This window comes from Molossus molossus, unplaced genomic scaffold (assembly GCF_014108415.1).
Source record: "Molossus molossus isolate mMolMol1 unplaced genomic scaffold, mMolMol1.p scaffold_m16_p_1, whole genome shotgun sequence".
Lineage (NCBI taxonomy): Eukaryota > Metazoa > Chordata > Mammalia > Chiroptera > Molossidae > Molossus > Molossus molossus.
Window position 1 is genome coordinate 17688221 of NW_023425344.1, and position 13249 is coordinate 17701469.

Here is a 13249-nt window from a genome sequence, read left to right on the forward strand (position 1 = left end):
TAGCTCCATGAAGGCAGGGACTGACTGTGTTTAATCCCAGAGCCCAGCGTTATGTCTGGCATGTGGAAAGTGTGCTGGATGAGTGAATATGCACTGGATGGGTGGGTGGGTGGATGGGTGGATGGATGGATGGATGGGTGGATGGATGGACGGACGAATGACTTCAGTACTGTGCAGGTTGCTGTTCCCTGTCACCAAGTGCTACTGGCAGCCTTCCAAGCAGGAGTGGCACGGCACTTTTGAGCACTTGGTTACTGCTCTTCCTACACCAGCGTCTGGGACAGCTACCATTACATTTGCATTCCAAGGACAAATAGAAAGGAAGGGAAAAAGGCTTTCCTTGGAACACCTACAAACATCTGGAACGTTCAGTTCACTGGCTTGGCCTGCTCTGAAAGTGGGATTCCAAATATCTAAGCATTGGGACCCCAGCGGGCCAGGTGTTAACTCTCTAGTTGCTCTGCTGATGGGGGAGGTTCCAGGGGTGGGGGAAGGGCAGCTGAGGTGCTGGTGAGGGCACTCCTGGTCTGGGCACTGCCAGTATTCCCAGGTAGGGAGTCACGTCAAGGCTTTAACTGGGATGTCCAATTGGTATGTACCTGGAAGTCAGTCTGCATCTCTGTAATCTTCTATGACCACACTGATTTTGTCCTTTCTTAACATTGTGATATTTTGCTCATCCTGGATTCTTTACATTAATTTTGACTGTAGAAAATATTGTAGTAAATGTTAGTTATCGTGATTACTGCCAGGTGTTGAATTGTGTCCCCCCTCTCCACTCCTATGTTGAAGTCCGAACTCCCGGTACCGCATACTGTAACCTTATTTGGAAGTAGGGTCATTGCAGGTGTCGTTAGTTAAGAAGAGGCCATGCGGGGGTCCTTAATCCCATGTGACTGTTGTCCTCACACTCAGAGGAAATTCGGACAGAAACGGCCACGCACACAGAGGGATGCCGTGAGAAGGCTGGAGAGATGCTGCCGCCATGGGGGACCACTCAGCTCGGAGAGAGCCTTCAGAGGGCTGGCGGCTCTGCTGACGCCCTGACCTTGGACTTCGAGCCTCCAGACTGTGGGACAATGCACCTCTGATGTGAAGCCACTCAGTCTGTGGTCCTTTGTGCCGGCAGCCCCAGCAAACGTGTACAAACCTGAGGGCTGTTATTTTTTTTTTTTGGTCTCTCTCATCTCACCCTGTTCCCGGCCCTGGATCATACTGTGATCTCTCTGTCCACAGTTCTCTCATGTCAGCCTCTAGACTTCTGGGATTTCGCAGGAAAGGAAGCCCTTACACAAAAAATGAAAAAGACCCTGTGAAATTCAATCGGTTGTCTTAAGTGTCCTGGAGTTGGATGTGGGTGTCAAGGGAGAAAGGGGAAGGTATTATTTTAGACTTCATATCCTGAAACGCAAACCCTTCATTTCCGGGGCCCCCTGCATGGAACTGGGCACCCTAAGGATTTCCAAAGGAACCCAATCATCTGTTTCACCGAAGCAAACTCCCAGCCGTCCTACTCTTGAACTCTTCAGAGAGGAGCCCAGCGCCACCTGCTACACAACAAAACACATGCCTGTCAGCTGCTCTTGGATGGGTCTAAACCCACCTGGTGCACTTGAAGACTTTGCTCTGGTCTTAGGCCTCGGTGTCTATGCTACGCTAGAGCTATCAGGCCGCCACTGACCGCTTCTTTGCAGGCTGAGGAATAACAGGTCTTTAGCCTTTCTACACAACAGTAATCCTTTAATCCGGCCAGACAATAGGGATTGTTCTGTGTGTCCAGGGCCTTGGAGGAAGCAGCTTGGCTTCGATGTAAAGAGAAATGGTGGGGGGCGGGGGGGGCGGTGTGCATGCACCCTTTTAGCCCGTCTCCTCCCGTTTGCTTTTCTTTCTGCGATAACTGGTTTTCAAGAAAATGTGGGTTGTGAGGGGACTGAGTGAATGGAGGCTGTTTGGAAAGGCTGCTTTGTGCTGGGAGTAGTCGAATGACTGCCGGATGGAGGGACGACCCCACCCCTGCCCAGACATAGTGCCCAGCTGTCCTGAACGCATTTTTTTTAAAAAATTATACATGTGAAGCTGGTAAATTCTGTTTCTGTTCTTTACACTTATTCTTAAGCATTTTATTATAGATACAATCAAGTTATGATGGGGCACCCTGAGTTCCTGAGGAAGGTTGCCCCATGGTTCTGCCACTATGAAACCCACTATTATACAGGGATAAAGGAGCAAATCCAAAAAAATTATGAAATACAAGGCAAGGGACCCAATGCTTAGTTTCTGTAACTCTTATAGAGAACAGTTCTATAAAGATGAGAAGTTACACCAATATCAACAGTTGCATACATTTCAGATTTAGATTATAAACATAAATATGAAGACTGTCTGCTTTTATGCTTTATACTAGACCAATGTTACCAAGCATTCTCAATAAGCAAAATTAATATTTTGATTTATTTTTCAGAATCCTCCGTAGAAGATAATTTTCAAAGAAAATGAATTATACAAAGTGCCATGAAAAAAAAAGAATTTACAGTGATATCTGGAGAGAGAAGAGGTTTTTCTTGCTTTGAAAAAAGGTTGTGGGGGAAACAGGAGAGTTAGTGGACAGAAACAGAAAAAGTACAAAGACTAGCCACAGGGCAGACGAGTCCATGCTGGGAAAGCTGAGTAAGGAGGTGTGGGAATAATGTTAGGGTTGAGGGCTAAGGCATGAAGATTCCTTAACCCTCATTCAGCAACATTTTGGATCAAAAGAAAGACCACACTTACCTAATGGTCTGATTGTGGTAGCTTTTCAAATCCTGTCCCAGGCTGGTGGTTACCACTATCTGCGGTGGGAGAGATGCACAAAAACCAGTTATGCCTCAAAGCCCCACATCAATTCAGTCCTTATACATTACTCAAAATGCGCTGCACAATCTTTTGCCTGATCAGTTTCTGCGAAGATAAAAGTAACAGTTTACTAGCCCTGGGTATATTTTAAGACTTAAGAAAACATTTTTGTTGTTGTTAATCCTCACCTAAGGATATTTTTCCACTGATTTTGAGAGAGAGTGGAAGGGAGGGAGGGAGAATGAGAGGGAGACAGAGAGAAACATCCATGTGGGAGAGACACACTGATTGGTTGCCTCCCAAGTGACCCCTACCAGGACTAGGGATCAAACCTGCAACCCAGGTACATGCCCTTGACCGGGAATTGAATCCATGACCACTGAGTCAAACTGGCCAGGGCAAGACTTAAGAAATTTAATTTCTCTAAATGACTTGATCTGGTAAAAAGATCCATCAAAGCACCTTTTCCCAGTGGGTTTCAGGTCTTTCCAAACTACAAACCAAAGAGGCAAATGTTTTACTCCCACATTGATGTTTTGCTCTCTCTCTCTGCCTTCTCTCTAAAAATCAATTAAAAATCTTAAATAAAAAAAAGAGAAAGAAAGACAAGGAAATGCATGAGAAGATACTGCACGGAGTCTTTGCAAGTTTACTCAAATTCCGTGAACTCCCGAGGGAGAAACAAGACCGGTGCTGAACTTGCTTCATGCACAGCTGTTTCCAGCCTTGTCCCTAAGCACAGAGAATTGTCACCGGCATTTCAATGGTGACAATGTTTTTGTCCCGGACGTGATTAGCTGTCATTCGCTGTCATGCATTCTCCTCGGCGTCTTGGATTACAACATAAACCCATGGAGCTCAGGGGCTCCTGTTAGTCTCCAGGTGCCAGCCCGGAGCCAGTGTTCACCAGACGTGTGCTGGCCTAAGTAGGTTCCCAAAGATGCCCCATCACACTGTGTCTATGAAACACAAACTAACCCACAGAAGCCAACCCAGCCCTGGCCAGTGTGGCCCAATTGGTCGAGCATCCTCCCATGCCCCAGGTCATCTGTTCGATTCTGGGTCAGGGCACTTGCCTGGGTTGTGGGCTCAATCCCCAGTGGGGGGCATGCAGGAGGCAGCCAGTCGATGTTCTCTTTCACACAGATGTTTCTCTATCCCTCTGTCTCTCTCCCTTCCCCTCTCTCTAAAATCAATAAAAACATATTTTTAAAAACCCAACCCACCCTGGCCAGTTTGGCTCAGCGGTTAGAGCGTCGGCCTGCAGTCTGGAGAGACCCGGGTTCGGTTCCCGCTAAGGGCACGTACTTCGGTTGCAGTTTGTCCCCGGCCCTGGTTGGTCGTGCGTGTGGCAGCCACTCGATGTGTCCCTACATGTCGATGTTTCTGTCTGTCTCTCTCTTCCTCTCTCTCCCTCCCACTCTATCTGTACAAAAAATGGAAAAATATCCTCGGGTGAGGATAAAAAAAAAAAAAAAAAAAAAAAAACCCAACCCAATTCAGCCATATATAATATGAAGAAAATGACTCAAGCCAGTTGTTTCTCTAAACCAACGATTCACTTTAAGTCAATATGTCCATTCAGTAAAAGCAAAGAATATGGTAGCCCCACCACAGAGGTGGATTTTGTGTAGAAAAACAAGTGTTGTTTCGGTACCCACATTTTTTAGGCAGAACTAATGGAATGGAAAGAAAACAGACAAATCTTGGCTGGTTTGGCTCAGCAGTTAGAGCATCAGCCCGCAGACCAGAGAGGCCAGGTTCGGTTCCCGCTAAGGGCATGTACCTCAGTTGCAGTTTGTCCCCCACCCTGGTAGGGGTTGTGTGGGTGGCAGCCACTCGATGTGTCTCTCTCACATCGATGTTCCTCTCTCTTCCTCCCTCTCTCCCTCTGGCTCTATCTGAAAATAAATGCAAAAATGTCCTCGGGTGAGGATAAAAAAAAAAAGACAAAAAAATCTACTTTTAAAAAAAATCTTCTTTTCTTTCCACCCCATCTGGTCTGCCTAATTCCTCTCTCCTGCTTTATCCAACCATGTGCTCTGCCACTGAATTCTCTCTTCAATGGAAGGCCTACTCTGATTTACTCTTCTCCCAAAGCTTCCATGAAGCCCTGCAGCTTTGTAAGTAGAAATCTAAATTCCACGATATTCAAGATTCTCCATATTCTAGCCCTAAGGACACTCTTTTCCTTCTATTAGGGTCCCACAGTCTGCATATTTCTACTCTGGTCAAAGTGGTTGATCCGCTCGCCCCCGGTGACGTGCAGACCCTGGCTCTCTTCTCCATGCCGATTCTGCCCATCCATAGGAGCCTTCTCTGTGAAACCTTCCCTGAGCACCTCAGCGTGAAGACTGTCTCTCTCCTCCAAATCAATGTGACTCATCTGGCAATTAAGCTCACCTTATGACATCCCGACAGCAGCTTAATTTTAATTCCCTAAATAGTCTATGAGCTCCTTGAGCACAGTGCCTTGCATACAGCAGGTGCAGAATAAGATATGTCATTTGCTCTGCTATGATACCTAAGTGACACATAGTGTACTAAGCTGACCTCAAAATCAAGCTACGCCGTCAAAATCGTCATGTAAATGAGAAGCCAAAACACGGACCGCAGCTTTGTCACGGAACATCGTTAAAGAAACAGACTAACATACAAACAATCCCAGCTAACAGTTCACAGAATCTTCTCAGGACAGCAACATGAACTGACCTGATTTCTTTTCTCTTCCGAAAAGAAAATGTGATAACCCTAGCCACCAAGGGAAGTCTTCGTATTATCTAATAATACACAAGACAAACAAGACGTCTCTTCCAGTTTTGTAGCCAGAAAAATCACAAATCAATAAGAAAAGCTGATGAGAAAATAAAATCATCAGACAAAAAGTAGCATACTGACACTGTGTAGATTGAAAAATGGAATAGTCTCCAATTATAAGAACAGATTTGCCATAATCCATAGTATCTGCATGATGAGAGTTTGAAACACTTATGAATATTGTTTTATAGAGCAAAGTAGATAAACACTCTTCGTCCACCAGAATTATCGCTTAGGTTTGCTAATTATTATTTGTCTGTTTATGCCAAACATAAGCAATTGTTTCAACTGCCCAAAACAGTCAAAATATTTCTTGACTACTCAACTAATAATTTCCTGTAAAAAAAAAAAAAAAAAAAAAAAAAGCTGTTGATCCAATGACACTATATAACATTCATCTCCACAAGGCCTATCTGGCCGGGGGAAATGCACTGAATTCCTCAGATGACTGAGGCTCTAGAGCTAGCTATTTTATTTACTCATTCACAAGATGGTCGAAAGAAGCACTTTAAAAGCCAATTAAATGGGATGAGATTCTTATGATTTAAACTTCCATCAATAAAAGTTTGATTGAAAAAATGTACAGTTGTAAAGAGTTTATCATTTACCACAAATTTGCTCTTAGGGCTTTTCTTGCTTCCTGACTTAACAGCAACGCTTAAGGCTAAGGGACGATGCTGCCATGAGCCACAGCGTGCGAGTACCTGGCCTCCGTTGAACGAGATATCCAGGCGAAACCACTCCTTCAAAGGTAGGGTGAATTTTGTCTTTACAGCAAGGTCTTCTCCTTTGACAAGATGCATTTGAATATGCAAGTGGCCTAGAAGGAAAATTTAACCCCATGAAAAAGACAAAAAAAATACCCAGGAGTGAATGAAGCGGTTACACCTTTTCAACAATTATCCTAAGAAGCTACCAGACTAGATCACGTTCCTTTTTTCTTTAAACAAAAACAAAGCAAAAAAGAAAAAGAAATCTCATAAATGCATTCCATTGTCAAGAAGACAGTTACTGTAAGCTTCCCTTAAAAAAGTTTAATTTGAAGCCCACATTTGAAAACCATCACTCTCACTAAATTGCCACGTTGACAGTACCTTCCTTATTCTAGACAGGCATATTTACCCACAGACAGAGCATGAGAAAAGACAATATTGTTTTAAGGTTCCGTTTCATACTTACCCTCTTCGGTAAGAAATACAGAAGGCGTGCCGTACATCTCATTAGAATTAACAAAGTACAGAATCCCGCAGAGATCGGCCTTGCAATAATGGAGTAAATAAAGCCACAATGAAACAGTAAACCTATAAGAGTGAGGGGGAAAAAAATTCTGCAGACTGATATCGTCCAAGAACAGGTAATCACAGTTAACAATGACCCAGTCAATCACTTTCTTTCCAATGAAGGGATGGACCTGCCTTTGTGTTCATCATGGGAGACCAGCTTGCGAGGCTTGATTTTGAGACAAAGGAGGTGGTTCTAGTAACTTATTTAAACAAAATAAGCCAGTCAGAGAAAGACAAGTATCACATGGTCTCACTTATTTGTGGGATATAATGAACAATATAAGCTGACGAACAAAATAGATCCAGAGACTGGAAGTAGGGAACAGGTTGACAAACCTCAGCGGGAAGGGGGCAGGGGTGGTGTGATAAACCAAAGAGCTGATATGCATAACCAATGGACACAGACAACAGTGTGGTGAAGTGGGGCAGGGGGTGTCAATGGGGGGAAAAGGAGGGACATCTGTAATACTTTCAACAATAAAGACAAATTAAAAAAAAAAAAAGACAGGAGTTAAGCATTATTGTACAAAACTAGCAGACATTCTACCTCGCGCCTAAAACCCTCTTTCCACGCCTCTATGAGAATCTCTCATGCTGGCCATTTGAATTCTTGATTAAGGCTTATCAAGCCAGACACAGAATGAGAATCTGGATTTTAATAAGAGGTGATTTGATAAGCTATTCTAATTTTGGTGGCTAAAAAAAAAACATAATTAGGGCTTTTTGAGCAATTTTGTCTCTTTCAAAGATAACAGCGTAAGGTAGAAGTATCAGAATCTGCAAATAGCATCACTCTATGCTAATTGGGACACATATATACAATTTTGAGGCATACATTAGGTTGAGTACCATGGTTCTGGCTGATCGATATGCAACAACTAATCTAACTGTTCCATTTCTGAATTGGGACTACTTTGGTTGAAAAAAATATATATATTGTACATCTGTGATTTGTGGAGTAAGGATAAAATAACAGTCATTAACTTAACTAGGACAGATTTAGCCAAGATATATGATCCAACAATCATTCAGCAAATATTTGCTGAACACCTGCTTGGTGTCACACACTGAGTTAGTGACCAGCAGCTCAGAGGTGAGGCGCTGGAATTAATTGCATTTTTGCACGTGAAACAGGAACCAAGGTCAAAACAAATGCATAGAGTTCTCTCCATCACCCACTAACCAATTCATAGTGTGGGTTAAAGTGGCAGTGGCCTCCAGTTCTTTGGGGATATTTCCAAACAAGTTCTTTAGAATATTCTGGGCCTTACAATCTGGCCTCCAAATCAGTAGTAAGATAATGCAGACAGATGGTGCCACACAGCTCCCTCCTGACCCACCCAGCTGAGCAAGCTCATGAAGATAAGTTATTACAAGGAAGCTTAGCAAGAACATACGCTCAGTAAAGTGACTCAAGATCTTTCTACAGCCAGCAGCATGGGAAGAATTAAATCACTCTGCTAAATCCATCCGGTCTGAGGTGAACCCAGAGCCATTTTCAGCATCTTTAATTCAGCAGAAGGAAAAAAATATGTATCTGGGTTTTGCTGAAATCAACGAAGATCAGGAGTGATGAGAGTTCCAGCAGCTCATCCAATCTTCCAAGACAGAAAAGGCAGGACAAAGGCTGCAATCTGTGCTGGCTGTGGCAGGCTGCACTCGAAACTCTGCAAAGGCCTCAGGCTCCAACACCTTGCCCCCCACTCGAGTCTCTCCTGGGACCGTGATATGGACCAGCTAAGGCAAATTGAGGATTGCTAAGAGCAAGAATAACTCAAGAATACGTTGAGGTTTTCAGGTCCACAAATTCTGCCTAAACCATGCAGATCTCAACATTTTTTTCAAAGCATATGACAAAAGGTTTGTCTTAAGGGATTCCGCTAGCCTACTCTGGTCCTCAAATAAAAAGAGCATGGCCCCACCAGCCCCCATCATCTGCCCATTCTTACACTGGGTAATCTATCCGCTGGTGTCGGGTGGCCTCCAGTTCACGGTTCCAAAACCTCGGCAGCTTCTTCACGATGCCCGTGTTCTCTCCACTGGAGGCGTAGAGACAGCCCAGGAGGGTGACCACGTCTGCAAAGGACAAGATGGTTGCCTTTCTGTTATCTCCAGAAGAGCATTGCTACTCAAATCGCATTCTTCCCGGAACCCTCTGCTTCAATCCACTCAAACGTTAAAATGAAACAGTCTGCAAATATTAGCAAACATTTATCAAACGTGGAATACATGCCAGCCGCACCTGCGAAGCACTTTACAGAGCGATCCCAGTTAGTTTTCCTAGCAAACCCATTCATGAGATTGTACGGTTATTCCCATTCCGCAGAGAAGTCTGAGGCATGAAGAGGTAAAATGACTTGCTTAAGGTCACAGAGCTAACAACTGCTGTAAAATAATCATAATAATTTAATGTAAAAAAATAAATAAATTCATTTACCCATGAGTACCCCCAGTTTACAGATGGAGAAATAAAGGCACGGCTGCTAAAATAATAACTTATATTTAACACTTAGGCTATACCCAGGGAATATGCCAAGCACATTTCAGGGAAAATCTCATTTAATTTCACAACAGTCAGTGAGGTGGGTTCTATCGTCATCCCCATTTACTAGATGCTGAGTCTTAGAGAAGTTTTCACAATAAGAGGTGGAGCTGGGATTCAAACTCAAGCAGTTTGGTTTCAGAATCTATGCTCTTAAAATTGCATAGTTTTTTTTTTCCTTCTGTGTAGACTCTCCTAATATACTCAGTACAATACCCTATGCAAATATTACGAACCATACCTCTTAAAACTAAATAGAGAGCTTTCCATTTCATTTTGCAAATGCGGGAGAAGTCAGTGGCTCTGGAAAAGAGGGCGTTCATAACAAATCGTACAGAAAGAGCTGAGTTACTTTGTCTATATTTAATACCTATTGCTTTAACAAGGCTAATGTCAATTTCTTATTTCCTATGCCTCCCTTCCCCCAAAGAGAAATGAATTCACTGAACTCAACCTAGTTATAAAGACCACTTTTCTCTTCCTTTAAAATGCTCCTTAGTTTAAACGTCCATGGTTAAATGGTGGAAATAATCTATTTCCTTGGCTTCTCGGAGAGGGAAGGGTGGATTTCTATGCAAGTTACCAAGTGCCAGTATGGGCACAAATTATGGGAGCCTCAGCCTGGGATGCTGAACACCCCAGCTCATATTTCTCTATGAGAAAAGATGTTTTGTTATAGAAAGAGTTACCTCTGGTTCCTTATCACTTGGAAATTATAGGAGCAAAGTTTTCATAATCTCAGACCTCTGTGTATATGCCTAACAGAAATAAGTAAGCCAAATTTTCCCTGGTGCCCACAAATCTACCTGTTTTGTTATGTAGAGATACATTTAGAAAGCCAAAAGGGTGGAGTTATTAATTCCAACAGAAACACTTCACACCTTTTTTCTTTACAATTTGGGCTCAATTTGAGCTCAATTTGGGCATATTGGACTTGCTGGTCTACAATGGGGGCAGAGAGGGGAGATTAGAAATAAAAATACTGTAAGTGTGACTTTGGAATCTGGGAGAAAAGAATCACCAAGAGGATGATATTGACCCAACCTTGGTTTGGCTTCCATGGTGTTGAGTGGAACAGAAGAGACCAGATGGCCATGTTAGCCCCTTCTGCACCCCTCCCCCACCCTGTTAGCGATTGCTGGTGAGTTATCCAGTGTGCATTAGAAGCACTTATCAAAACGAGCAGGATTTGATGCTGCTCAACCTGACTCCGGTAAAGGGGGGCTTCATGGAGGAGGTTTCCAAAGGGAAAGGAATGAAAAGCAAACGTCGAGGAGCCTGTCCTTTATCTTAGGATCCGTGTAAAGCAGGCTGAGCAGGAGAACCTGCAGCAAAGACAGTGGAGGGAAAACCTAAGACCCAGAGAACTACAATCATTTTACAGGAACACACACCTTCTGCAGCCAACAAGACCCAAGTGACGGTGGTTCTCTTGCAAAATCTACAGCTTCACTGGTTCTATGATTTGGAGTTCTATTGCAGCATCCACTCGGTATTACACTGTTTTTACATTTAATTAGAAATAATTAGTGCAAATAAAGTTTTGTGGCAGGAAAGGACTTCAGAATCTATCTAGCCTAGGAAGACATACAGGCTTCTTTTCCAGGACCTGACTAGGGCTGTTTGGAGCGCTATGATTGGTTAGTGCTGGCTCTCCTGGGCACCAGAGTGGGGAATCACAGCCAGTGTCAATCACCTAGAAGGAATCCACAGGTAAGAAAACTGAGGTCCAGAGAGGTGAAGGGCCCTGCCCATTCCTCTAGCATGTATGATCCAAGAGAGCAGGGACATTACTTCATTCACTGTTCCATTCCCAAAGCCCAGAACAGTGACTGAGGGAAAGAGTAAACTAACAAATGACTATCGTAGCCAAGTCAGGATTTGAACCTCTCTTTGGCCCAACACTTTCCACAATTCTATAATGTGGCCCCATGCTGCCCAAGCCAAATACTAGTCTCTCTTGTTGCAGGTCCTTCCCCCAAATCCATTCCTTTGTTTTTTTCAGAATGAGGAAGCTAAGTAGGAAAAGGCTATTATTACCACATAGACATAAAATACCAGGAAAAAAATTCAGGTTTGGAACCCATCCCCTTGACTATTTTGTTTTATTTCTTCCAATTTTTGATCAGGAAAAGGCATTGGATATCATGTGGAGCAAACTCCTCCATCTGGAGACAGGATAAGTGTTAGGTTGTTGAAGGTTGCACAGCTAATAAGAGACCCAGGTATGACTCAAACCTGGTCTCCCACTACAGACCAATGGGCTTTTCCTTAAACCTCATCACATGTCACAAGGCCTCCCCAAGAAACAGGGCTGGTGTTCAGCTGGCATGCCCCTATGAGGCCACACTGGCTGTTACACACTGAAACATGTCCTTATTAGTCAGATGATTAGTGCTGTCTTGAACATCCAGGACCCCAGCACCTACCGCCCACCCCAGCCTCTCCTCTGGGGTAGAGCCTGGCTCAGCAGGGATCCCAGCACCATCTTGTTTTAACACTAGGGCAGCACCTGGGGACACTGAGTGAGGCCCCCATCTTCCCTTGGTTGTTAGTATTTTGGTTTTTTTCCATTTATTTTCCTTTATTGATGTTAGAGAGAAAGGAAGGGAGAGGGAGAGGGAGAGAGAGAACATCGATTGGCCGCCTCCTGCATGCCCCCACTAGGGATTTGGTCCACAACCTGGGCATGTGCCCTGACCAGGAATCGAATCGGTGACTTCTTGGAGCGTAGGTCGATGCTCAACCACTGAGCCACACCGGCCAGGAGGCTGTTAAGTATTTTGAATATCACCCTTGTCTAGGCTGGCTGGGAGGGTCGCATAGCCCACTGTCCAGTTCGGCTCAGTGACCAGAGCCCTGATACGCACACCTGCTCTGGGGAAGGTCCTGTTTCCACATAACAAAGCCCTACTTGGGATGTGCACCAAAAAGTCACAACAATGCAGCTGAGATCAGCTCGTTAGTGGAGAAGTTAAGAGACAGTCTTATTGCAAGGAATAACTGTACAATAAATCTATAAACAGAACCTGGAGGACAGCAAGCTAAGATTATCCAACCTGGAGGAGCAGGTAACTCAATAATGCTTGCTAAACACAGGACATTAAAAAGGCAGTGGTGAGCGGAGGTTTTATTTTCCTTCAAGCTGAAGACTGAGAACAAACACTCCACTCTCTAGCAAGTATGATTTGGGTCAGACCTTCCCCCAAAAGATGCTAGGCACAGAAGTGGATGACTAAGAGAGTCTGTGCAATATTCAAGACAAGGAGTCTTTAGGAATGAAATAAATTCCACTCCACTAATTTTTCCTCCAAACATACTTATGTGTATGCACCAAGATATATGAATGAGGGTGCTTGGCAAAACCTTGTTGTAAATAGTAAAAGACTAAAAATGACCTGCATGACCATCCGCAGCAGACAAGTTACATTATGGACCTCTGGGCAACGGGATGCTAAGAGGCTATTGAAAAGAATGAGGTTGTGTAGCACGTACTGATGTGGAAGAATCTCTGCTGTACTGTCAGTGAGTGTGGGACAGAGTTAACAGAGTCCTCCCTCGCGCGCACGGGAAGAGGGGCCATCGACTTAATGTTTGCAGGTGCAGAGAACGTTTCTGGGAGAAGACATGAGAAATGAGTGTTACTGAGTTTGCCTCTAGGGATGGGACAGAAGAGTGTGGTGGAGGTGGGGTGGGAGCCTACTCTTCCCCCAAAGCCTCTCACACTATCTGAATTTTTAAAATCAGGTACATGTATTACTGCTTTTGGCTGAAA

General features: G+C 44.0%; 1 protein-coding gene across 1 annotated transcript in view; it reads right to left on the minus strand.

Annotated features, from left to right (window-relative positions):
• The window catches only part of SEL1L3 (SEL1L family member 3), a 104839-nt gene that overhangs the window by 71410 nt on the left and 20180 nt on the right, over positions 1–13249 (minus strand). The window contains exons 3-6 of the mRNA XM_036240545.1: positions 8882–9008; positions 6829–6950; positions 6354–6469; positions 2770–2828 (exon numbers count right to left, since the gene is read on the minus strand). Coding sequence (XP_036096438.1) covers positions 2770–2828; positions 6354–6469; positions 6829–6950; positions 8882–9008 — 424 coding nt within the window. The remainder of the gene's footprint in view (positions 1–2769; positions 2829–6353; positions 6470–6828; positions 6951–8881; positions 9009–13249) is intronic.